This window comes from Hyla sarda, chromosome 8 (assembly GCF_029499605.1).
Source record: "Hyla sarda isolate aHylSar1 chromosome 8, aHylSar1.hap1, whole genome shotgun sequence".
NCBI classification, from domain to species: domain Eukaryota; kingdom Metazoa; phylum Chordata; class Amphibia; order Anura; family Hylidae; genus Hyla; species Hyla sarda.
In genome coordinates, this window is record NC_079196.1 from 67,634,744 (window position 1) to 67,660,001 (window position 25,258).

The following is a 25,258-nucleotide window of genomic DNA, read 5'->3' on the forward strand; positions in this document are numbered from 1 at the left end:
CGAGTCCCACAATCCCATGCGGCTGCGGCGTCTTCTGAATACGGAGGTGGGCGGGGCGGAGAGTGTGTGACGTCACGGGCCGGATCGTCATCCTGGTGTGTTCAGGCTGCTTCCGGCTTATCTCACGCTGCTGTGCCGGCTCAGGACTGGAGGTAATGATCAGCAGCACTGTATATCCTAATGCGGGGGATCTGCAGCATCATTTACACTCACCTTCATGGAGTCTCCCTCTAAATATTATTATTAGATTTTACAGTAATTTTGTGTAGTCGGGTCAGCTTAGTTTACACCAGGAAAGTTTGCAGAGTTGTGCAGGGGATCAGGGGGATGTAAGTGCTGGTCACTGAACAATGCATTGGGTTACTGGATACTTTGGGGTGTACTTTGCTGATCTGCTGCATTGCAGAGCATTGGGGTTTTTATTTTGATGGTTTAGTGGTCAATGAAAATCTATATACAGTGGTCCCTCAAGTTACAATATTAATCGGTTCCCGGATGACCATTGTATGTTGAAACCATTGTATGTTGCGACCAGAACTCTATGGAAACCTGCTAATGGGTTCTAAAGGCACCAAAATGTCATCCAAAAATAGGGGGAAAAAAGTGAGAATTAAAGAAAAATAAGTAGATAACTAATATAGATAAAGCAAGTCCTTGGGAGCTGTAAGCTGTAAATCACTGTCTGTCAGTGTTTCCCAAGCAGGGCGCCTCCAGCTATTGCAAAACTACAACTCCCAGCATGCCCGGACAGCCAAAGGCACCCTGCTTGGGAATCACTGGTCTATGTAGAGGACAGGAGCTTCTTCGGGGTCCTGTACAGTACAGGCAATGTCCTAAAAAAATTAAAAAAAAGTTACATGGAGTTGCCTTCACCTGGTGTCCAAAAGAGCAGCTAATTTTGGCCCAAAGAGTATTACAGAACATGTAATACCTCCCTGTACTGTAGGGGGCGCTACCAGGCAGTGCATGCACTTCAGTAATACAGGAGTTTTACCAGTCAATGCCCATTCTGATTGGTCGGTTCTTTCAGCCATTGACACATTTCACAGATCTGGACTGTCTGTACATTGTATGTTGAGTCTGGTTTCAACTTACAATGGTCCAGAAAAGACCATTTTATCTTGAAACTATTGTATGTTGAGGCCATTGTAAGTTGAGGGATCACTGTATATGTTTATAGGATGAGACTGAGTGGAATTCACCATCAGAAATGGGGTAATGGTTATAGTAACCCTGGATTAGAATTGGGACCATATCTGTTCACCTGATAAGTTGGGACAGTGCTTTATTGTGAGCCGAGATGATTTGGACATCTTTATTGTGTGATGTACAGAACACTCAGTTACTAAAGGGTAACTGGTGGAAAACATTTTTTTTTTTTTTTTTAAATCAACTGGTGCCAGAAAGTTAGATTTGTAAATTACTTCTACTCAAAAATCTTAACCCTTCCAGTACTTATCAGCTGCTGTATGCTCCAGAGGAAGTTATTTTGTCTTTTTGAATTTCTTTTCTGTCTGACCACAGTGCTCTCTGCTGACACCTTTGTCCATGTCAGGAACTGTCCAGAGTAGGAGCAAATCCCAATAGCAAACCTATCCCGCTCTGGATAGTTCCTGACATGGACAAAGGTGTCAGCAGAGAGCACTGTGATCAGACAGAAAGGAAATTCAAAAAGAAAAGAACTTCCTCTGGAGGATACAGCAACAAAATACTGGAAGGATTAAGATTTTTAAATAGAAGTAATTTTACAAATCTGTTTAACTTTTTGGTACCAGTTGACTTTAAAAAATAAATAAATAAAATTTCCAACGGAGTACCCCTTTAACCCCTTATGAACCAAGCCCGTTTTGACCTTAAGGACCAGGCCAATTTTATTTTTGCATTTTCGTTTTTTCCTCGTCTTCTAAAAATCATAACTCTTTTATATTTTCATCCACAGACTAGTATGAGGGCTTGTTTTTTGCACGACCAGTTGACCTGCGTAATGACATCACTAATTTTACCATAAAATGTATGGCGCAACCAAAAAAAATACTATTTGTATGGGGAAATTAAAAAGAAAACCGCAATTTAGCAAATTTTAGAAGGTTTTGTTTTCACGCTGTACAATTTACAGTAAAAATTACGTGTTCTTTATTCTGTGGGCCAATGCGATTAAAATGATACCCGTGATTATATACTTTTCTATTATTGTTGCACTTAAGAAAAATTGCTAACTTTTTAACCAAATTAGTATGTGTAAAATCCTTCTATTTTGACAACCTATAACCTTTTCATTTTTCAGTATAAGCGGCAGTATGAGGGCTTTTTTGAGACATGATCTGTACTTTTTATTTATACCACATTTGTGTATATAAAACTTTTATACATTTTTTTTATCTTTTTTTTATCTTTTTTTTTTTTTTTTTTTTTTTTTTTTTTCTATGTGACAAAAAAGCAGCAATTTTGCAAATTTTTTTTTCCTTCATGCCGCACACCATACGGGATCAATAACATTATATTTAAATATTTCGGACATTTACGCATGCGGCGATACCAAATGTGTATTTTTTTTTTTTTTTACACTTTATGGGGGTAAAATGGGGAAAAAAGGACATTTTACACTTTTATTTGGGGAGGGAATTTTTCTTTACATTTATTTTTAAATTTTTTATAGCAATCCTTTGATTGCTAATACTGTTCAGTGCTATGCATAGGACATAGCACTGATCAGTATTATCGGTGATCTTCTGCTCAATCTCAAACCAGAGCTGAAGACCCCGGGAGCCGACCGGAGCCAGGTGATGGGACCTCCGGCCGCCATGCTGGATGATCGGATTGCCGCGACAGCGCTGTATCTGTATTGATCACCGCATCTGAGGGGTTAATGGCGGACATCCGCGTGATCGCGGATGTCCGCCATTACCGGCGGGTCCCTGGCTGCTGATAGCAGCCGGGACCTGCCACGCATGACGCAAGCACCAGACCGGTGCTCGCGGTCATGGCGGAGTGTAAATGTACATCATGGTGCGTTAAGTACCACTGCACCATGACGTACATTTACGTCAATTGTTGTTAAGGGGTTAATAAAGTAGTGAGCCTCAATACAAGAGTACTTTCAAAAAAAGTTTGATATTAGGGCTTGTTAATGCTGCCCATTGTGCTCCCGTAAAGGAAGCTCCGTTGGCCAGTCTGTTAGAATTAGAGATGAGCGAACTTACAGTAAATTTGATTCGTCACGAACTTCTCAGTTCGGCGGTTGCTGACTTTTCCTGCATAAATTAGTTCAGCTTTCCGGTGCTCCCGTGGGCTGGAAAAGGTGGATACAGTCCTAGGAAAGAGTCTCCTAGGACTGTATCCATCTTTTCCAGCCCACGGGAGCACCGGAAAGCTGAACTAATTTATGCAGGAAAGTCAGCAACTGCCGAGCCGAGAAGTTGGTGACGAATCGAATTTACTGTAAGTTCGCTCATCTCTAGTTAGAATGACTGGAGTTGAGCGCGGACAAAAAAATTACTACATGTCCTAGTGCTCCACTCCTGTAAAATACCTGATCCCTGATGGTATTTTTCCATGTGGATAGGGAATAAGGGTCTAATCCTTGGGGGTCTGACCTCTGAGACACCCCACGATCTCTTGCCTCGCATCCCTTCTCTTGTCATGCACAGAGCGACCTCCGTTTTGTGGAACGGATAACTGTCGACCACGGAACAAAGCTGTGGCCTACACACCCCTCCATGTATGTCTATGGGAGAGCCGGAGATAGTGTTTGTTCATTTCCAGTTCCCCCATAGAGATACATGGAGGAGCGTGTTGAACACCACTTCGAGCCGTGTTGGATAGTAATCCATGCACAGAGCGGAGGCCAGTCCATAAATGGAGAGTGCCGGTCAGGAAATCGCAGGGGTCCCAGTGGATCAGACACTTAGGGGGAGATTTATCAAAACCTGTCCAGAGGAAAAGTTGCTGAGTTGCCCTTAGCAACCAATCAGATCGCTTCTTTCATTTTTCAGGGGCCTTTTCAAAAATGAAAATAATAATCTGGTTGCTATGGGCAACTCAGCAACTTTTCCTTTGGACAGGTTTTGATAAATCTCCCCCTTATTCTCTAGTCACAGGATTCTGTAGAAAGGGCCACCGGAGTTCCCCTTTAATTTTCACTGGACAACCCCATTGGGGGGTAATATAGAAACACCACATGACAAAATTAGTTGTGTCCCAAAACTGTGATATGGCAGCAGTGTAGCATGTCTGGACACCGATATGAGATCACCACAATTTATGTCATTCTGTAGCTAGTTTCAGAGAATTGGGGTTTGGATGGGGGTGTAACAGCTCAGTGGTGACAGTCACAGTAACCACCAATTTACTTTGGCCACTGTGCACCCAAAAGTCACACAGAGGCCTTGTGCTTCGAAATCTGCTTCTACATCTGAAGATAAATTGAAGTGCAATTTCCTTATCGAGTACTTAAAGGGGTACTCCGGCGCTAAGACGTCTTATACCCTATCCAAAGGATAGGGGATAAGATGCCTGATCTCGGGGTCCCGCCGCTGGGGACCCTCGTGATCTTCCACGCCGCCCCCCCTTAGAATCAGCCCCCGGAGCGTGCTCACTCCGGGTCTGATTAATCAGACCCGGAGTGAGCACGCTCCGGGGGCTGATTCTAAGGGGGGGCGGCGTGGAAGATCACGAGGGTCCCCAGCGGCGGGACCCCGAGATCAGGCATCTTATCCCCTATCCTTTGGATAGGGGATAAGATGTCTTAGCTCCGGAGTACCCCTTTATCTCATCTTTATTACCTTTTGAGGAAGACACAATGTAGACAGACGTTTTCACACATTTAATTTAAAACAACATTTTCATCATAGAAATCTTTGTTCTGTTTATGAGGTAATATCTGCCTATATTATTACGTGATCTCTTTCTAGTCCCCTCTAGAACTGTGGTGTGCTGGTCCTATGCAAAGTTCTTGTACGTTGAGCTTTTGTGTAGGCTAATAAAATGTCACAAGGCTTATAGGATATATTTACTGTAAGGTTAACATGGTTATAATCTGTCTAAGCGAGTAGCATTACTCTGTACACAAATAAGAATGTTTAGGTCCTGTATATATCAGTGCTTGACAGATTGGTTTAAGAGATACTCCAATGGAAGACAATTTTGTTCATATCAACTGGCTCCAGAAAGTTAAACAGATTTGTAAATTACTTCTATTAAAAAATCTTAATCCTTCCTGTAGCTATCAGCTGCTTTATACTACAGAGGAAGTACAGTTGTTCTTTTCTGTCTGACCACAGTGCTCTGTGCTGACACCTCTGTCTGTGTCAGGAACTGTCCAGAATAGGAGCAAATCCCAATAGCAAACCTCTCCTGCTCTGGACAATTCCTGACATGGACAGAGGTGTCAGAAGAGAGCAATTTGGTCATACTGGACCGAATTGAACAACTCAACCTTCTCTGTAGTATTCAGCAGCTAATAAGTACTGGAAGGATTAAGATTTTTTTAATAGAAGTAATTTACAAATCTGTTTAACTTTCTGGCACCAAATAATTCTTTTTTTTTTTTTTTTTTTTTTTTTTATTCCACTGGAGTACCCCTTTTAAGAATCTAGAAGCCTGGATGCTGCATGTGACAGAACGTTATATGATCGGTCAGTCTCCACTAATCTCCCACTGTGTCACAGTCATTATTGTCCCCTCCTCTCCCACCTTGTTGGTCATTAGTGTTATCTACCAGTGTCAGTCATTAGTGTGCCCTCATCTTCTTCCCGTGTGTCAGTCATTAGTGTGCCCTCATCTCCTTCCCGTGTGTCAGTCATTAGTGTGCCCTCATCTTCTTCCCGTGTGTCAGTCATTAGTGTGCCCTCATCTCCTTCCCGTGTGTCAGTCATTAGTGTGCCCTCATCTCCTTCCCGTGTGTCAGTCATTAGTGTGCCCTCATCTCCTTCCCGTGTGTCAGTCATTAGTGTGCCCTCATCTCCTTCCCGTGTGTCAGTCATTAGTGTGCCCTCATCTCCTTCCCGTGTGTCAGTCATTAGTGTGCCCTCATCTCCTTCCTGTGTGTCAGTCATTAGTGTGCCCTCATCTCCTTCCCGTGTGTCAGTCATTAGTGTGCCCTCATCTCCTTCCTGTGTGTCAGTCATTAGTGTGCCCTCATCTCCTTCCCGTGTGTCAGTCATTAGTGTGCCCTCATCTCCTTCCCGTGTGTCAGTCATTAGTGTGCCCTCATCTCCTTCCTGTGTGTCAGTCATTGGTGTCCCCTCATCTCCTTCCCGTGTGTCAGTCATTGGTGTCCCCTCATCTCCTTCCCGTGTGTCAGTCATTAGTGTCCCCTCATCTCCTTCCCGTGTGTCAGTCATTAGTGTCCCCTCATCTCCTTCCTGTGTGTCAGTCATTAGTGTCCCCTCATCTCTTCCAATATTATAGTCCCCTTTGTCAGTCATTAGTGTCCCCTCATCTCCCTCCTGTCTGCAGCAAATAAGCAGCCTCGCTGTGATGCTCAGTACTCCTGTGTAAAGAGCATCACAGCCGAGGCCGCTGATTGGCTGCAGTGGTCACCTGACATCCGCTGCTCCTGTAACACTGAAGCATTGACCGCAGTCAGAACAAATGATCAGCGCAGGAACGTAGTCAGAGGTAAGTAAAACAAATTTTTTTCCCCTTCATTTAAAGGATGGAAAAACCCCTATTAAGAAAGGACTGACAAAAACCTTGGTGCCACCGTAAAATTCTTAGCTGTCCTGGTGACCTGGCGCCTGGGATTTGTCAAGCCCTGCTGTATATTTTTTATATATATGGGAATATATATTAAAATATGCCGACACTTCTAAATATTCGTTTTCAGTGGGTGAGGGATCATAATGAGTTTCTTTCCAGACGCTGCTAACCCCACCTCATTTCATAGGAATATCAAGCATATTTGGCAAAGTCATATAACAAACGGCCAGTATTATCAGCTGTAGCTCATTAAAAGGGGGTAGATCCAGTATTAGAAAAACAGAGCTAATTTCTTCCAAAAACAGCACCACACCTGTCCTCAGGTTTTATGTGGTATTACAGCTTGGTTCCGTTAAAGGGGTACTCCGGTGCTAAGACCTCTAATCCCCTATCCAAAGGATTGGGGATAAGATGCCTGATCGCGGGGGGTCCCGTCGCTGGGGACCCCTGTGATCTTCCACGCCGCACCCTGTTAGAATCAGCCCCCGGAGCGTGCTCGCTCCGGGTCTGATTACTGGCGATCACGGAGACGGAGCATAGTGATGTCACGGCTCCGCCCCTGTGTGAGGTCACACTCCGCCCCCTCAATGCAAGCCTATGGGAGGGGGCGTGACAGCGATCAGGCATCTTATCCTAGGGGATAAGATGTCTTAGTCCCAGAGTACCCCTTTAAAGTGAAAGGAGCCAAGTTGTAATACCACGCACAACCTGAGGACAGGTGCGGTACTGTTTTTGGAAGAATTATTATTATTATTATTATTTTTTTTTTTAATAATTCCTGGGTAACCCCTTAAAATCATAGACCAGATAGATTTGCAGAAAATTATTGCAACCAACATTGTGAGTAGTGGGAACTTGTACAGCTCTTTTTTTCCAGAGGAACTGTATCCTTAGCAACAAGGAGAAAGGGCCGTGGTCTCCAAACTTTAGATCTCCAGCTGTTGTAAAACTACAATTCCCAGCATGCCCGGACAGCCAGCGGCTGTCCGGGCATACTGGGAGTTGTAGTTTTTGAACAGCTGGAGGTCCAAGATTTGAAGACTACTGAGCTGAGAGAGGGTAACTAAATCAGGCATTCTAATGTAGTCCAGCTTTACCCAATCCAGCACCGTGCTAAAGTTGCACCTGACTTCAACTTTTTTGATACAGTATATAAAAGTTGCATGTAATTAAAAGCTATTTTTCCCTTTTTTTTTTTTTTATTTGCAGCCCAAAGGATTAGCGCAGCAGCAGTAGTTGTGCTAAAAAGACGACGCCATGAAACATCGCTAAACCAGGACACAAGTCTATTGTCAAGCACCGACACTTTAGTATTTTAATTTACCAACATTTATAAGAATAATGGATCCTTTCATTGCAAGAACTGGTAACCTGAGGAGTGCCGTCCTATGTTTTATTATCTTCTCTTGGGCCGTGCTGGTCTGCACAGATGAGGACTACTATGGCCTACTTGGCGTATCCAGGGCATCCAGTAGTCGAGAAATTAGACAAGCTTTTAAGAAGTTAGCGCTAAAGTTACATCCTGACAAAAATCAGGTAAGTGTAGCCATCAGTGTCGTCACCTTTCATTAAAGGACAATGGAGATTTATCAAAACCTGTCTAGAGGAAAAATTGCTGAATTGCCCGTGGCAGCCAATCTGATAGCTTTTCATTTTTCAGAGGCACTTTTCAAGAATGAAAGTGATCTGGTTGCTATGGGCAACTCAGCAATTGTTCCCATAGACAGGTTTTGATCAACGTAATTTTGTTAAAAAAAAAAAAAAAATGTTTATAATAATTCACTTTAAAGGGGTACTCCGCCCCAGGCCATCTTATCACCTATCCAAAGGATAGGGGATAAGATGTCAGATCGAGGGAGTCCCGCCGCTGGGGACCCCCGGGATCTCGGCTGCAGCACCCCGTTTTCATTTCTGCAGAGAGCAAACACGCTCAGTGCGTAATGACGGGCGATACAGGGGTTGGAGCATCGTGACGTCACGGCCCGCCCCCTTAATGCAAGTCTATGGGAGGTGGCGTTATGGCCACCACGCCCCCTCCCATAAACTTACATTGAGGGGCGGGCCATGATGTAACGAGGGGGGAGAGCCGTGACGTAACAATGCTCCGGCCCCTGTATTGCGAATTTGCTCTGTGCAGTAATGACAGCAGGATGCTGCAGCCGAGATCCCGGGGGTCCCCAGCGGCAGAACCCCCACGATCTGACATCTTATCCCCTATCCTTTTGGATAGGGAATAAGATGTCCTGGTGCGGAGTACCCCTTTAAGGACAGGGTCACACGGGTGCATCCGCAGTGTATTTCATGCTGCGGTTGCGCCAACAGCAGCCACAGAAGGTCTGCAGTGTGAGCTCCGAGCTGCGGCCGGGTAGCTCTGTGTGACGGAAGTAGAAATCCGCCCCTACGAGCGGACATCAGAGCTATCCTGCCGCAGCCGAGAGCTCGCTCTTCAGTCCCTCTTTGACAGCTGTCGGCGCATCCATAGCGTGAAATACACTGCGGACGCACCCTGTGTGACCCTGTTCTTTGGCTATGTTCACATGTACATTATCCTGCATGTATTTGATGTGCAAGGTTTGAAGCTGCAGATTTGAAGCTGTGTTCAGTCAATTAGTTTACATTAAAATCTGCAGCTTGAAATCCTGAGCATCAAAAAATGCACAGGACACTGTACGTGTGACTCCCTAAAGGTAGGATCCCATGTGCCCTATTTTGCTGCAGTTGTTACCCATTGACATCAATGGGATGAAAATAACGCAGCAGCAAAATATGACACCAAGGGTGATTTCACATGTGGAATATAACTGTCCTGTTCATCAGAAGTATTCCCGTTCAGATGAATGGAGCTGTTTGTAAATTGCAGAAATTTCAGCAAAAAATCTGCCACATGTGAACTCTCCTTTAAAGGGGTACTCCACTGCTCAGCAATTGGAACAAACTGTTCTGAACACTGGCAGCGGCAGCTTGTGACGTCATAGCCCCGCTCCCTCATGACATCAAGCCCCGCCCCCTCAATGCCAGTCTGAGACCCCCCACTATCCCCTGTATGGGGCCCAGAAACTCGCCTGTACTCAGAGCACTCCAGCCCCTACACACAGACATGAGCAGGAATTATGGCCTGCTTAGTCAATCATCCTTTAGTCTGGGGAAAAGCTGACTTCCCTGAAGTACCCCTTTAACTTCCATAGGAAAATCAGAATACGTAACAAACCTGCATCATTTAAATCCTATGTGAAAGCATCACTTGGCTATCTCCAGCTCTGCCATAGTCAATGAATGGATGGGACCTAGAGAAGAAAGTCTTCACATGTGCCAGTAATATTACATGCCCAGCCAATCACTGGCCATAGCACTGTCCCACACTAAAGTACACTGCTCAAAAAAATAAAGGGAACACTTAAACAACACAATGTAACTCCAAGTCAATCACACTTCTGTGAAATCACACTGTCCACTCAGGAAGCAACACTGATAGACAATCAATTTCACATGCTGTTGTGCAAATTGAACAGACAACAGGTGGAAATTATAGGCAATTAGCAAGACCCCCCCCCCCAATAAAGGAGTGGTTCTGCAGGGGGTGACCACAGACCACTTCTCAGTTCATATGCTTCCTGGCTGATGTTTTGGTCACTTTTTAATTCTGGCGGCGCTTTCACTCTAGTGGTAGCATGAGCCGGAGTATACACAAGTGGCTCAGGTAGTGCAGCTCATCCAGGATGGCACATCAATGCGAGCTGTGGCAAGAAGGTTTGCTGTGTCTGTCAGCTTAGTGCCCAGAGCATGGAGGCGCTACCAGGAGACAGGCCAGTACATCAGGAGATGTGGAGGAGGCCGTAGGAGGGCAACAACCCAGCAGCAGGACCACTACCTCCGACTTTGTGCAAGGAGGAGCAGGAGGAGCACTGCCAGAGCCCTGCAAAATGACCTCCAGCAGGCCACAAATGTGCATGTGTCCACTCAAACAATCAGAAACAGACTCCATGAGGGTGGTATGAGGGCCCGACGTCCACAGGTGGGGGTTGTGCTTACAGCCCAACACCGTGCAGGATGTCTGGCATTTGCCAGAGAACACCAAGATTGGCAAATTCGCCACTGGTGCCCTGTGCTCTTCAGATGAAAGCAGGTTCACACTGAGCACATGTGACAGACGTGACAGAGTCTGGAAACACTGTGGAGAGCGTTCTGCTGCCTGCAACATCCTTCAGCATGACCGGTTTGGTGGTGGGTCAGTAATGGTGTAGGGGGGCATTTCTTTGGGGACCGCACAGCACTCCATGTGCTTGCCAGAGGTAGCCTGACTGCCATTAGGTTCTGAGATGAAATCCTCAGACCATATGCTGGTGCGGTTGGCTCTGGATTCCTCCTAATGCAAGACAATGCTAGACCTCATGTGGCTGGGGTGTGTCAGCAGTTCCTGCAAGAGGAAGGCATTGATGCTATAGACTGGCCTGCTCATTTCCCAGACCTGAATCCGATTGAGCACATCTGGGACATCATGTCTCGCTCCATCCACTATGTCTCGTTGCACCACAGACTTTAGTCCAGGTCTGGGAGGACATCCCTCAGGAGACAATCCGCCACCTCATCAGGAGCATCCCCAGGCGTTGTAGGGAGGTCATACGGGCACGTGGAGGCCACACACACTACTGAGCCTCATTTTGACTTGTTTTAAGGACATTACATAAAGTTGGATCAGCCTGTAGTGTGGTTTTCCACTTTGATTTTGAGTGTGACTCCATATCCAGACCTCCATGGGTTGATAGATTTGATTTCCATTGATAAGTTTTGTGTTATTTTGTTGTCACCACATTCATCTATGTAAAGACGAAAGTATTTCATACCATTAGTTCATTCATTCAGATCTAGGATGTGTTATCTTAGTGTTCCCTTTGTTTTTTTTATTGTTTGCCTGGAATACCCCTTTAGGTAGATGATGACTTCTCTCTGACACCCCAAACATTTGCATGGTGTAGCTTATACCAAACTGCTTGAACACAATCACCAGTGTGGGAAAGAATGTTGGAATTCAGTGCACATTACCATCTGAATAGACAACGATGCCATCCCCAACCCCATGCAGGATAATACTGAACTACAGTTTGCCTTGTTACAGCTTCCAAACATTTGGATGTATTTGCATTGTGCAAATAGCTGATGTTCAGTGGGGAGCAACCTTTAGTATAGGAGAAAGTAGATATTACGGATAAGCAGCACCTCCTGTCTATCAGGTGCACAACCTCTTAAAGGGGTACTCTGGTGAAAAACTTTTTTTTTTTTAAATCAACTGGTTCCAGAAAGTTAAACAGATTTGTAAATTACTTCTATTAAAAAAATCTTAATCCTTCCTGTACTTATTAGCTGCTGAATACTACAGCGGAAATTCTTTTCTTTTTGAAACACAGTTCTCTCTGCTGACATCACGAGCACAGTTCTCTCTGCTGACATCTCTGTCCATTTTAGGAACTGCCCAGAACAGCATATGTTTGCTTTGGGGATTTCCTTTTACTCTGGTAGTTCCTAAAATGGACAGAGATGTCAGCAGAGAGCACTGTGCTCATGACTCAGCAGACAGCTCTGTGTTTCAAATGGAAAATAATTTCCACTGTAGTATTCAGCAGCTAATAAGTACAGGAAGGATTCATATTTTTTAATAGAAGTAATTTACAAATCTGTTTAAATTTCTGCCACCAGTTGATTTAAAAAAAGTTTTTCACCGGAGTTCCCCTTTCCTAAGGTTTTCATATTCCAGATTGTGCACATTTTTCTCTTCCGTACAAGCTTCTGGTGATGTCACTTAGCTGGCTCTCTAATGCATGTTACACCCTTCTGAAAACGGTGCTGCTGTGCTTATGTTTAACTAATGGTGACATCTTGTTCTTATTAAGGGTGTTTTCACTGTTAAGATATATCCCTATACTTTCCAAAGTTTTCATGTCCGTTATACTCTTTAGACATGCATAGGTTGTTGACACACCCCTCGCCGTACCGCCAATTGTGTGTAATGTTGCGCGCCCTATGACGCACCACGTGATACCAGTATCAGCATTACAAATGTGGCTGCTATCCCCCTGTGCAATTTCATCCCCCCCCCCCCCCCAGCCATCCTAGTAGTCGGACCCCCAGGGATCTGACACTTATCCATTATCCTGTGGATTTGTAATACAATAAAATAAACCTAAAATACCCCTTGTACTGTATATGGCAGGATTTCCCAACCAGGGTGCCTCCAGTTGTTGCAAAACTACAACTCCCAGCATGCCCAGACAGCCAAAGGCTGTCCGGGCATGCTGGGAGTTGTAGTTTTGCAACAGCTGGAGGCACCTTGATTGGGAAACACTGGTGTATGGTATCATACCTTTTCCCTATTAAAGGGGTTATCCAGGGGAAAAAAAACTTTTTTATATATATATATATATATTTTTTAACTAGTTCCAGAAAGTTAAACAGATTTGTAAATTATCAAAAAGAAAAAGTGTGTCAGTGCATTAACTCTACAAAAAGTTAAATGGCCAGTGTCTGGTATCGCCAAGAAAGGAAATAAACGTAATAAATGTACCAATAGGTATAAGATTTATTATATATAAAAACTCATATAAAAAATGTTATTGACAAAATATAATGGTAAAAATATTGTGCCTTACGTGGGGCCCAACGTGGGCACTGATAAAATAATAAAAATCAGTCATATATTGTGAGATATTGTGTGAAGTTGTGACCACAGACTACACACAGATCTGTGGCATCCGATTTTTATTATTTTCAGTGCCCACGTGGGGCCCCACGTAAGGCACAATATTTTTACCATTATATTTTGTCAATAACATTTTTTATATATAATAAATCTATACCTATTGGTACATTTATTACGTTTATTTCCTTTCTTGGCGATACCAGACATTGGCCATTTAACTTTTTGTGGAGTTAATGCACTGAGGACTGACACACTTTTTTTTTCTTTTTGAACATTTTCTTCTTTTCCTCTTTTGGGTGAGAGGTATTCAGTTAACCTCGTACATTTCTTGTTGTTGAGCTACGCAATCACATTTATTTTTACAGATTTGTAAATTACTTCTATTAAAAAATCTTAATCCTTTCAGTACTTAGGAGCTGCTGAAGTTGAGTTGTTCTTTTATGTCTAAGTGCTCTCTGATGACACCCGTTTCGGGAACTGTCCAAAGTAGAAGCAAATCTCCATAGCAAACCTCTTCTACTCTGTGCAGTTCTCAAGACAAGCAGAGTTGTCAGCAGAGAGCACTGTGGCCAGACAGAAAAGAACAATTCAACTTTAGCAGCTGATAATTATTGGAAGGATTAAGATTTCTCAATAGAAGTAATTTACAAATATGTTTAACTTTCTGGAGCCAGTTGATATGTAAATAAAAATTTTTTTTTCCTGGAATGCTATGAAGCATAGCCCCTGGATAGTCATTGAGCTGTGTCTGAGCGGAGAAAAAAAAAAGACCTTTTTTTCTAATTCTGTAGAACCTTTTAACACTATACAGTACTGTATAATCTCATGTATTTATGCAGATGCTGGCTGACTACTTATCTGGCCATCAATACTCTACCTGAATGTCCGGGTATGAAACGGACTGCCATGCTTCACTAACTTCCCACTCAATCGGGGAGATTGAGCAAATCCTGTCCAGTTGCCCATAGCAACCAATCGCTTCTTTCACTTTTGAAAAGGCCTCTGAGAAATAAAAGAAGCGATCTGATTGGTTGTTATTGGCAACACAGCAATTTTTTTCTCTGGACAGGTTTTGATAAATCTCCCCTATATGTGTTTGTACTTCTGCTTAAAAGCACACCACACCACACGTACGGTTCCATCCAGTTTTCACCATACGGTTTTTGACTTTCCATTTTTTTTTTTTCTTGGAATTTCAATCAAACAAGTGAAACTTTATTCATAATGGAGTGAAAAGTTCAAAACGTATACATTTTTTTTTCTTAAAAAACGGATGCAACCGGACATAATTTTTCAAACTGCATACAGTTTTCAACCGTATACAGATAAAAATTTGTACACACGTTTTGATACAGTTTAGTCAGGTTTTGAGGAATCCGTATTTTTTTTTTTTTAAATCAAAAACCTGATACAGGACCCGTATAGCAAAATCGTTGTGTGAGCCCACCCTTACCCAGTTGAGATGTAGCAATGCAACATCACTATCTTATGTCACATGGCAACAAGTGGACAGCAAATTGTTTAATAAAAAAATAAGAAATACACCGCTCCTCTAGACTGTACCTTAATATAATACATTTATCAACAGCTCTGGCTCTGTACAGTTTGCAGTATTACAGGGGTGAATGGCTGTTAAGTTTTTAGTTACATATAATCTGTTTACTGTAAATCAAATTGATTTTTATCTTTCCAGAATGATCCAAGTGCACATGACAAATTCTTGAAAATAAACAGAGCTTATGAGGTTTTAAAAGATGAAGATCTTCGAAAGAAGTATGATAAATATGGGGAAAAGGGGCTAGATGAAAGCCAAGGAGGCCATTATGAGAGCTGGAGCTTCTATCGATATGACTTTGGTAGGTTTTTACACTTATTTCCTAATTGACTTTTTCCCTAAATGATTTCTTTAGTAACCAGTACCAGATTAGAACAAGTACTCACCTTCTTTTGGGTGGTCATGCTCCTGTACACAGCAGGATGTAGATGAAGACGTCACCGCGGCTTACTTCAGCTTGTCTTGTTACGCTTCAGTAAGCCTTCTGTTGTTTACCCTCCGTGTTCATTAGAGTGGAAATACAGTCAAATTTAATATTAACTATGAATCTCGCTGAAACCTGTGAACAGTTATTGTGGGGAAAATAACTCAAAGCGAAATGAAATCCAGCAATGGAACAAAAACTATAGAAAGTACAACACCAATAGAGAAACACAGCCGCACATCCACCATTTGCATTTTGACCTACTTGCTTCTCAGCATAATATAAAAAACTAACAGGTTGTTAGTATACATTTTGATCAAAAAGTCTCCCACTCGCCACGTCAAGGCCACCTAGTCAGCGTGGGTCCCTAACGTAACACTGGCATAGCGCCGGGCAGTGACCACTGCCTGCGAGACACCATGCCCACAGGGGGAATGACCCAGTGGCAAGGCAGCCCCACTCATGACCGACCACGCCCCTGGCTCTGGGCTGCACCACCCCACATACAAATCATCAAAGAAACAATGGCCGCCACAGAGCACCACACAAGTGTGAACATCTACCATGTGCATCCTACCAGAGGGCTGGGAGAATGTTAGGAGGAAACCCTTCTGCAGGCTCCTACTAATTAAAAACGCTTGGGCCGAATGGGTGGAGCGGAGTGCTGGCCATGGAAGAAGGGAGAGACTACAAAATGTACAACACAAATATAGAAACATAGCCGCACATCCGCCATTTGTATTTTGATCTACTTGCTTCTCAGCATAATTAAAAAAAACTAACAGGTTGTTAGTATACATTTTGATCAGAAAGTACAAGCCCACTCGCCACGTTGAGGCCACCAAGTCAGTGGGTCCCTACCCTAACACTGGTGTGGCGTAGCGTAGCGCTATAGAAAGATTTGCACCAAAATAGTATGTGGATAAGTACTATGAACCCAACCGTAACCTTATTGGCTACGTATTAGCACATTAGAAGTTGGTTTACTAGCAAGAATTACATTTTTTGTTTTACTCTTGCCATTGTTTTGCCATTGAACTTATAGACTATGTTCACACTTCTGTTACTATGTGCATTTAAGAGACCCATTGGAAATGCTCCCAACGTATATACACAGATAGCGTATATCGGACATAGCCTATGCCAATGTTTTGGCAACAGCGTACCTTTTTATTTACTGTATTAAGTATATTGTGCATTATGCTTTTTACGGTGAGTGTCAATGAGCGTCTAGTGCCCTGAAGCCAGGTGTCATGCCTGTTTTGTACAAGGACCCCTATAATATTGTGCAAAACACAAAAAATGTCTTACCTCTGAAACCTGTACCTACTAGACATTCATGCCATATCCCATAGACATGCCATGAATGTCCCAGAAGAAAATACCGGTTTAACTTCAGGACATTTGCCTGTGACCTTGTTTTTCCATAGGGTACATTGAGGACCCATCCCTGACCCATTGCTGCAAAGTTACCACAATTAACGAGTGACCCAAATCATAGAAAATTATATATCCCTGACCTTCAGCATCTTTCCTATTTCCATTCTTCTCTGAGAGATTAGTATGGGAGACCATACAGATTGGTTTTAGCAGGCGTACACAAAGCACCTCTCTAATGTCCTGTCAGAACCATTCCACCACTGATGAAGGGAGAAATAAAGAACTCCTCTTATAACTTACATGTCTTATTTCACTCTTCATTTCAGGTATTTATGATGATGACCCTGAAATTTTTACTTTGGATAAAACGGAATTCGGTAAGTATATAGTATATTTCCCCCTACTTTTTAATATGTGGAGTATACCTTTTAGTATTGTAAAGAAAGTAAACATTGTCTTTGCACTCCCAGGCGTTCTCTCATAGAATCTTTTCAGGGTTATATTGAGAGTTCACTGGGACTTTTTTACACTGGTCATACATATTTTTCTTCCAGAAACTGTCTAGGCAGGTGTACTGTTTTTTTCTTGCGTTAAGCAGAAAAACTGGATCCAGAATTCACATCAGCCGGGTTATACCTGGTGAATGCTCATGTGTACATCAAGCTCATCTAATCTTTGCAGTGGGGCACTTTGGCATCTGGGAGATTAAATAAACTAAAATACTGAGCTTTTCTGTAATGCTGTCCCGTAATACGGAGCTCCTTTCCTTAAAGGGGTACTCCACTGCTCAGCATTTGGAACAAACTGTACCGAACGCTGGAGCCGGCGCCCTGGAAGTTCGTGACGTCATAGCCCCACCTCCTCATGACGTCACACCCAGCCCCCTCAATGCAAGTCTATGGGAGGGGGTGTGACGGCTGTCACGCCCCCTCCCATAGACTTGCATTGAGGGGCTGGGCTTGACGTCATGAGGGGGCGGGGGCTATGACGTCACGAGCTCCTGGCTCCAGCGTTCCTAATAGTTGTTCCAAACGCTGAGCAGCAGAGTACCCCTTTTAAAGTGGAGGTTTATTTAATTTAATTAATATTTTTTATTTATTTCATTTTTTTTTTTTTTTTGTATATACTGTAAAACGGGCATTCTTCTAAACCAGATACTGGTAAACCGGGAGGGTATCACCGAATTTTGAATTGCTATTAGTGTACAAAAGTAGGGATCACCGAAAAACACTAATACTTAACTTTTAATAGAATATGCTAAAATAGGGAATAATCCCCCAAAACCATCAAACGAACCAAGAACAAAAAAATTGGTCAAAAATTAGAGAGATACAAATTAGGGGTCAATGAGAGTCCACATGATCTCATAGATTTATCCAAGAAAAAGATACCAATGGCCCTATAGGCAACCACAACGGTCAACTGAATAACTCAGAATATATGAATTACAAATGACCTCAAGATACAGGGTAGGGTGTAGGTGGGGAAAGAAACGGGGAAGTGTAATAGGCCAGTTATGTTGGTTGGCCACCACCTGCCACTTTCCCTATTGGTACCCTATTCTACACCTAGGCGGAGTTGACGCCCTGATAAGGGCGGCCCCGCTCCGGAACCTCATCTAGACTTGCTCCTATATACCCTATGATATAAGAATAAGAAAAACTGACTGTCTCACTGGGGAGCCCTAAATAGCTATAGGGATGGATGCCCTTAGCTAGATATTATTTATATGGCTCCAAGTATAGTGAGACTTCACTCAAACATATGAGTGAACCAAAAAATAGACTGGTCTGGGTTTAATAAACTGTTATCTCCATCTCACAGTGCTAGATTGATTTCTTTATAATCAAGTACAGATGTATATTAGATTACTTATTCATCCCTCTTAATAATAAATGTTATATTGCTATACAATGGTGTGCCATATGCAATATATTTAGATAGTATGCTCAAGATAAATTCTTAAACAGCGTGCCCCACCATCAAAGGAGGCCAATGTCACAAAAAACAGCCACTATATGTATAGCCAGATAGCAGACATGCATGCTGATGTCAAAGCACAGGTTAACACCACAATTATTCAGATATATTAACAGGACATGGTCAGCAGTATAGCATGAGGGTATACAGAGATACAGATTTATAAATGCAGAAAAATTCTATGCTTATCAATGTGAATGCCATATAGGGATGTCCCAACGCGTTTCAAGCCCCCGCTCATCAGGGGGCGATAGGGGGCTACATACAAGATCACAAGATCATATATGGAAATGATGGCCGATGCTGGAAGCAATATAGGTGGTAATTGCTGGGAGTCATGACACTGACTGAACAAAGCCCGTTTTTTATGCCAAAATGGTAACCTCCCTCTTAATCAACCAGGCCAATGCCGGATCTGTATCAATATAAACAAACACCCAGATTGGAAAAATACCTTTCTCTATCGACTCCATTGGGGGACACAGACCGTGGGTGTATGCTGCTGTCTCTAGGAGATGTGACACTATGGCAACAAAAACAGTTGGCTCCTCCCAGCAGGATATACCCGCCTTCAGGCTCTGAGCTAATCAGTTTAAGCTTGGTGTCTGAAGGAGGTGGACGTGGTCTTGTTTTTTTGTTTTGCTAGTTAGGGACGTGTTAGTTTTTTATTCCTTTTCTTTTCTGTTTTCAGGTGGAGACTCGGGGACTGCGGTTCCCAGTTTCCCCATTGCGAGTGAGGGGGCACAGACATTGCGTATATGCGCTGTTAAACCCCCCCCCCCTCGCCAACGGTCAGAGCTTGGGTGGTACCTCATGGGTCCGGGTCCCCCTATTTACCTGCTCGCCTCGCTCGCGCATAGCAGCCAGGCGTGATGCGGGTAACTAAAGCTGACTGAAGACTTCACTGAAGACTCCTTTAGGTAAGTTCTTCTGACTAAGGTAAGTACTTTTCCCCCTTTTTTCTCCATAGGTACGAACTCGCAACCTCTGGAGACCCCCTGTTTTGGCCCACCTACGCTTAATGTGCTAGCCTATGCAAGGGCTATGGGGCACTACTTATGTGTGTGTGTGTGTGTGTGTGTGTGTGTGTGTGTGTGCTTGGTGCACTTCACTTATATGTGTGTGCTTGTTATACCATGTCATGGCTTATATGCGGATGTCAGCCGCGGTGCTGTATCGGGCCGGACGCTCTCAGCGCCGGTTTACTTTAGTTTTCTGGGCAGCGCCTTATATGCGGCTGATAGCCGCGGCGCTGCCGTGAGCCGGGCGCTTCAGCGCCGGCTTACTTTCTCTTTGACCGGCAGTCTCTGCTGGCGCTTTGTCCACCCGCTCTCTTCCCCCGGGCGCATAAACGGCCGTCAGGTGCGCTCGGGACAAGGAGCGGGCGCCATGACAGTTCTTTAAGGCCATCTATAGCTCCGCCCACAGGGCTAGGAGCTCTGAGGTGCGAAGCAGCCTCCAATCAGCGCCGTGAGCGCGATTTTCAGTTAGATGGGGTCAGTTAGTGAGTGCCTTGCTTCAGGCACGCCCCTCTCTTCCTATTGGCTGGCCTGCTCACTCTCTTTCTAGCTGCTCAGAGCGAGTTCTCCTCACTGCAGCTGACAGGGGACACAGACTAGGGTGAGAAAGTTCCTATCTCCTTTTTTCTTTCTACATTATGTGCGTATCCAGAGCTGTTCCTTCCTCTAAACAGAAACCTGTTACTTCCGTGACTTACTATCTCTGTAAGCACTGTAATACCAAGATGTCTGGCTCTGCTGAGCCCACTTGCCCTGCCTGCTTCACTGCTCCCCCAGACCCCCTGGTACCCCCTGATGTCCCTTCGGTCCCGGTGGGTTCAGCCGCTCCACCAGCCTGGGTCTCTTCCCTGTCCCAGTATATGGCTGACTTGACCAAAGTCTCTCGTTCGGTGGCTGAGGCCTCCCGGGAAGTGGTGTCCGCCTTGTAGGGGTCTTCCCTGCGCAGGACCTCTGGAAGGGCCCGTTCCTCGTCTCCACATACTTCACGCTCTCACAAACGTCCTAGGGGTGCCTAGTCTGACTCTTCCATTGAGTTGTCAGATAGACGTGAGCGTTTCCCTCGTGGGTCCCGCCCCCCGGTCATCTGGGCACAACCGTCGTTCCTCTAGAGGACGTTCTCGGAGTCTCCGCTCTGCCACGCCAGAGCCGCATACTCGGTCAGGGTCGCCCCCCTCCAGGACTGCCTCTACTCATTCTCATTCCCCTGGTGGACGAGGCTTCCGAGCCGGCATCTGACTCAGAAGACCGCTCGGACTCAATTGCAACGGTGAACTCTTTGGTGACAGCCCTAAGAGACACCTTTCACTTAGAGGACCCAGGATCTTCGGATGTCAATCCAGGAGTATCCTTTCAAAGGTTCAGCTCTCACGCTGACTTTGACGATATTTTGGAAACCGCATGCAAACATTCAGACAAGAGGTTTCCGGGAATCAAGACACTTAAAGAACATTAGCCATTTGACAAGGACCTTGTCACTAAGGTGGTTTCCCCTCCCTCAGTCGATCCACCAATTTCCCGGATCTCTAAGGCGACTACACTGCCTCTGCCGCTGCCTTCAAGGATCCCATGGATAAGAAGGTAGAATCCTTAGCGAAGTTTGCCACTGAAGCAGCTGGCTCTTCTCTTCTTCCCATCTTCGCCTCGACATGGGTGTCCAAGGGCCTGGCGGAGTGGTGCCAAAAGCTCCATTAGGATATCTTAGCGGGATCCCCCCCGGAGGATCTATCTGCTCTGGCTCTCCAGTGCTCTAAAGCTGGGGACTTCCTGTGCACAGCTTCCATGCAGGCAGCCCGTTGTTATGCTTTTGCTGTGGTTCACCTAGCGGCTCTCCGCCGCTCTATGTGGCTTAAAGCTTGGAATGCGGATGCCGCTTCCAAAAGGTCTTTCACTGAGCTTCCCTTTACGGGCGGTCTTTTTGGCAAATGCCTTGATGAAATTATCTCTGAGGCAACGCGAGGTAAGAGTTCCTTGTTACCTCAAAATAAGGCTCACCCTACTTCCCAAAGGAAGCCCTTTTCCTTTCGGTAAAGGGTCCGGGCAGGTGCCCTCGTGGGACAGGAAGGCTCCCTCGTTCCGGCCACGCCCATCTTGGAAGTCAGACTCCCACCGGTCCGGCCGCTTTGCGCCCAAATCAGGCAACCGCAAGTCCACTTCTGCATGAAGTGAGGCCCCCACTTCTTCTCGGGTGGGAGGTCATCTCTTGTTTGTTCGAGACATTTAGACCCCTCACACTCAGGACTCTTGGGCCAGGGATGTGGTGTCCAATGGTTACCGGATCAAATTCGCCTCCCTTCCGAGGGATCGCTTTTTTCGCCCCCGGTCTCCTCCTCTGGCGAAGCAATTTCGAGCGGCTCTCCAGTCTCTACTTCTTCAGGGGGTTATTGTTCCCTTTCCTCCAGGGGAACGGTTTCGGGGTTTCTATTCAAATCTTTTTGTGGTTCCCAAGAAGGACGGTTCTGTGTGTCCAACTTTGGACCTCAAGCGTCTCAACCATCACCTTCTCATCCGCCACTTCCGAATGGAATCTCTCCGTTCGGTGGTGGCGTCCCTGGAACAAGGGGAGTTCCTTTCATCAATGAACATCAAGGATGCCTACCTCCATGTGCCAATATTCCCAGGCCATCATCGGTACCTCCGCTTCGCGGTTCCGGAAGGGCACTTTCAATTTGTAGCTCTCCCCTTCGGTCTAGCCACGGCTCCTCGGGTCTTTACAAAGATCCTTGCGCCAGTGATGGGCCTGTTACGGTCTAGGGGAATCTCGGTGATGCCCTATCTGGACGACCTTCTCATCAAGGCTCCAACCAGAGCCCAGACTCTGGAGAATCTGGATGTCACTCTCCACACTCTGACTCGCTTCGGGTGGATGGTCAACCGGGACAAGTCAGTCCTCTGCCCTACCCAGTCTCTAACTTTCCTGGGACTTCAATTCGACACGGCATCTTCCCGGATTTGACTTCCGCCGGACAAACGTCTGTCGCTCCGGTCGGGGGTCCGCTCCCATCGGTCCCGGGTATCAGTCTCCATCCGCACTTGTATGGAAGTCCTGGGTCAGATGGTGGCAACTATGGAGGCCGTACCCTTTGCCCAGTTTCATTACCGCCCCCTTCAACTGGCGATTCTTTCCCGATGGAACAGGTCTCCTCTGTCCCTCGATCGTCAGATTGTTCTCCCTCGCAGGGTCAATCAGTGTCTGCTCTGGTGGCTCCGCTCCCCCCTTCTTCTCCAAGGGCAGTCGTTTCTTCCTTCACTGGCAGGTTGTTACAACGGATGCCAGCCTGTCGGGCTGGGGCGGCGTGTTCAGGGATTGGACGGTTCAGGTATTCTGCTCTCCCCAGGAGACCCTTCTTCTGATAAACATATTAGAATTACGGGCGATTCTTCTTTGTCTTCTTCATTGGGAGTCCCGTCTTCAGTCCCGTCCTGTCCGCGTTCAGTCGGACAGCGCCACGGCCGTGGCGTACATAAATCGACAGGGCGGCACTCGCAGCTCGGCAGCCATGGCCGAGGTGACCAAGATTCTCACCTGGGCGGAGAGCAAGGTTCCGGCCATTTCGGTGATTCACATTCCGGGGGTGCTCAACTGGGAAGCGGACTTCTGGGAAGCGGACCCCGGCGAGTGGTCTCTACATCGAGGTCTTCGCACAACTCTGGGGCATTCCGGACGTGGACCTCTTTGCGTCCCGGCACAGTCGGAAGACCCTTCCTTTTGTGTCCAAGTCCCGGGACCCTCAGGCTCTGGCCGTGGACGCTCTAGTGATTCCTTGGGCGGGGTTTGCCCTACCCTATCTGTTCCCTCCTCTTCTGCTCCTTCCCAGGGTGCTGAGGAAGCTCAAGGCAGAGGACGTCCCCGCCATTCTGGTAGCTCCAGATTGGCTTCAAAGGTCGTGGTACGCTGACGTAGTCAGGCTCCTGGACGACACTCCACTGCGCCTTCCGCTCCGTCCGGACCTGCTCTCTCAGGGTCCTCTTTGCCACCCCAATTTACAGTCTCTGCATTTGACGGCGTGGCGGTTGAGACCGCGGTTTTGAGGGCCCGCGGGTTCTCTTCCCAAGTCATTCACACCATGCTCAAGGCTCGTAAGCCCTCCTCTGCTAGAATTTACCACCGTACTTGGCTGTCTTATTTTCATTAGTGTGAAGCACAGGACTTCTCCCCGGTGACCTTCTCTGTTCCCTGTCTTCTCTCCTTTTTGCAGTCGGGGTTGGAACTAGGGTTGTCTCTCAGTTCCCTTAAAGGTCAGGTTTCGGCCCTTACTGTTCTTTTCCAGCGGCCCTTGGCTTCTAATTCTCATGTCCGGACTTTCCTCCAAGGAGTGACGCATGCTGTTCCTCCTTATCGGTCACCCTCTCCCCCTTGGGACTTGAATTTGGTTCTGAGTGCCCTCCAGGGTGCACCCTTTGAGCCCCTTAGAGAGGTGTCTCTCCGCCTCCTTTCTTGGAAAGTGGCGTTTCTTGTTGCTATCACCTCCATCCGGAGGATGTCTGAATTGGCAGCTCTCTCCTGACGTTCTCCATTTCTGGTGATCCACCAAGACAAGGTTGTTTTCCGTCCAGATCCCTCCTTTTTGCCTAAGGTGGTTTTGGCCTTTCATCTCAATGAGGACATTGTCCTCCCGTCTTTTTGTCCTGCTCCTTCTCATCCTAAGGAGCGCTTACTACACAAGCTGGATGTAGTTCGGGCTGTTCGGTCTTATCTCTCAATCACTTCTTCGTTTTGTCAGTGTGATTCCTTTTTCGTCCTTACGAAAGGTCGTCGCAAGGGACAACCTGCATCCAAGGCCACCATTTCTCGGTGGATTCGGTCTGCCATTTTGGAGGCCTATCGCTGTAAGGGGAAGAGTCCTCCTTTCAGGGTTGTGGCTCATTCTACCCGTTCTTTTGGGGCATCCTGGGCTCTCCAGAATAGAGCCTTGGCCTCGCAGATTTGCAAGGCGGCTACCTGGTCGTCTTTGCACATTTTCTCGAGGTTCTACCAAGTTCATACCTTCGCATCGGTTAATGCTAGTCTGGGCCGTAAAGTGTTGCAGGCGGCAGTGGAACGGCCGTCTACCTGACTGCTTATCTGCCCACCCAAGGGACGGCTTTGGTACGTCTCACGGTCTGTGTCCCCCAATGGAGCCGATGGAGAAAAGGAGATTTTTTAACACTTACCGTAAGATCTCTTTCTCGAAGGATCCATTGGGGGACACAGCTCCCACCCTTTTGGGATTTTCCTTGGTTCTCTGTCCGAGGGTGTGTTCAGTTATTTTTTTTTCTTCTGGTTCTCGGGCAGTTTTGGGTTTTTCTTGACCTTAGTTAGTCTCCTATTGCTCTGGAATTTAAACTGATTAGCTCAGAGCCTGAAGGCGGGTATATCCTGCTGGGAGGAGCCAACTGTTTTTGTTGCCATAGTGTCACATCTCCCAGAGACAGCAGCATACACCCACGGTCTGTGTCCCCCAATGGATCCTTCGAGAAAGAGATTTTACGGTAAGTGTTAAAAAAATCTCCTTTTTGTCAATCCTACCTGT

The 25,258-nt window shown here is 45.7% G+C and overlaps 1 protein-coding gene across 2 annotated transcripts in view; it reads left to right on the forward strand.

Annotated features, from left to right (window-relative positions):
- Nucleotides 1-3: 3 nt before the first annotated feature.
- Nucleotides 4-25,258, forward strand: part of DNAJC10 (DnaJ heat shock protein family (Hsp40) member C10) — a 60,240-nt gene continuing 34,985 nt past the window's right edge. The window contains exons 1-4 of one of the 2 annotated variants that reach the window (XM_056533887.1): nucleotides 4-152; nucleotides 7,909-8,235; nucleotides 15,084-15,246; nucleotides 17,076-17,126. In XM_056533887.1, the coding sequence (XP_056389862.1) occupies nucleotides 8,041-8,235; nucleotides 15,084-15,246; nucleotides 17,076-17,126 (409 nt within the window). In that variant the 5' untranslated portion in view covers nucleotides 4-152; nucleotides 7,909-8,040. Of the gene's footprint in view, nucleotides 153-7,908; nucleotides 8,236-15,083; nucleotides 15,247-17,075; nucleotides 17,127-19,829; nucleotides 25,218-25,258 lie in introns of those variants that run through there. The other variant, XM_056533888.1, reaches the window with a different exon arrangement.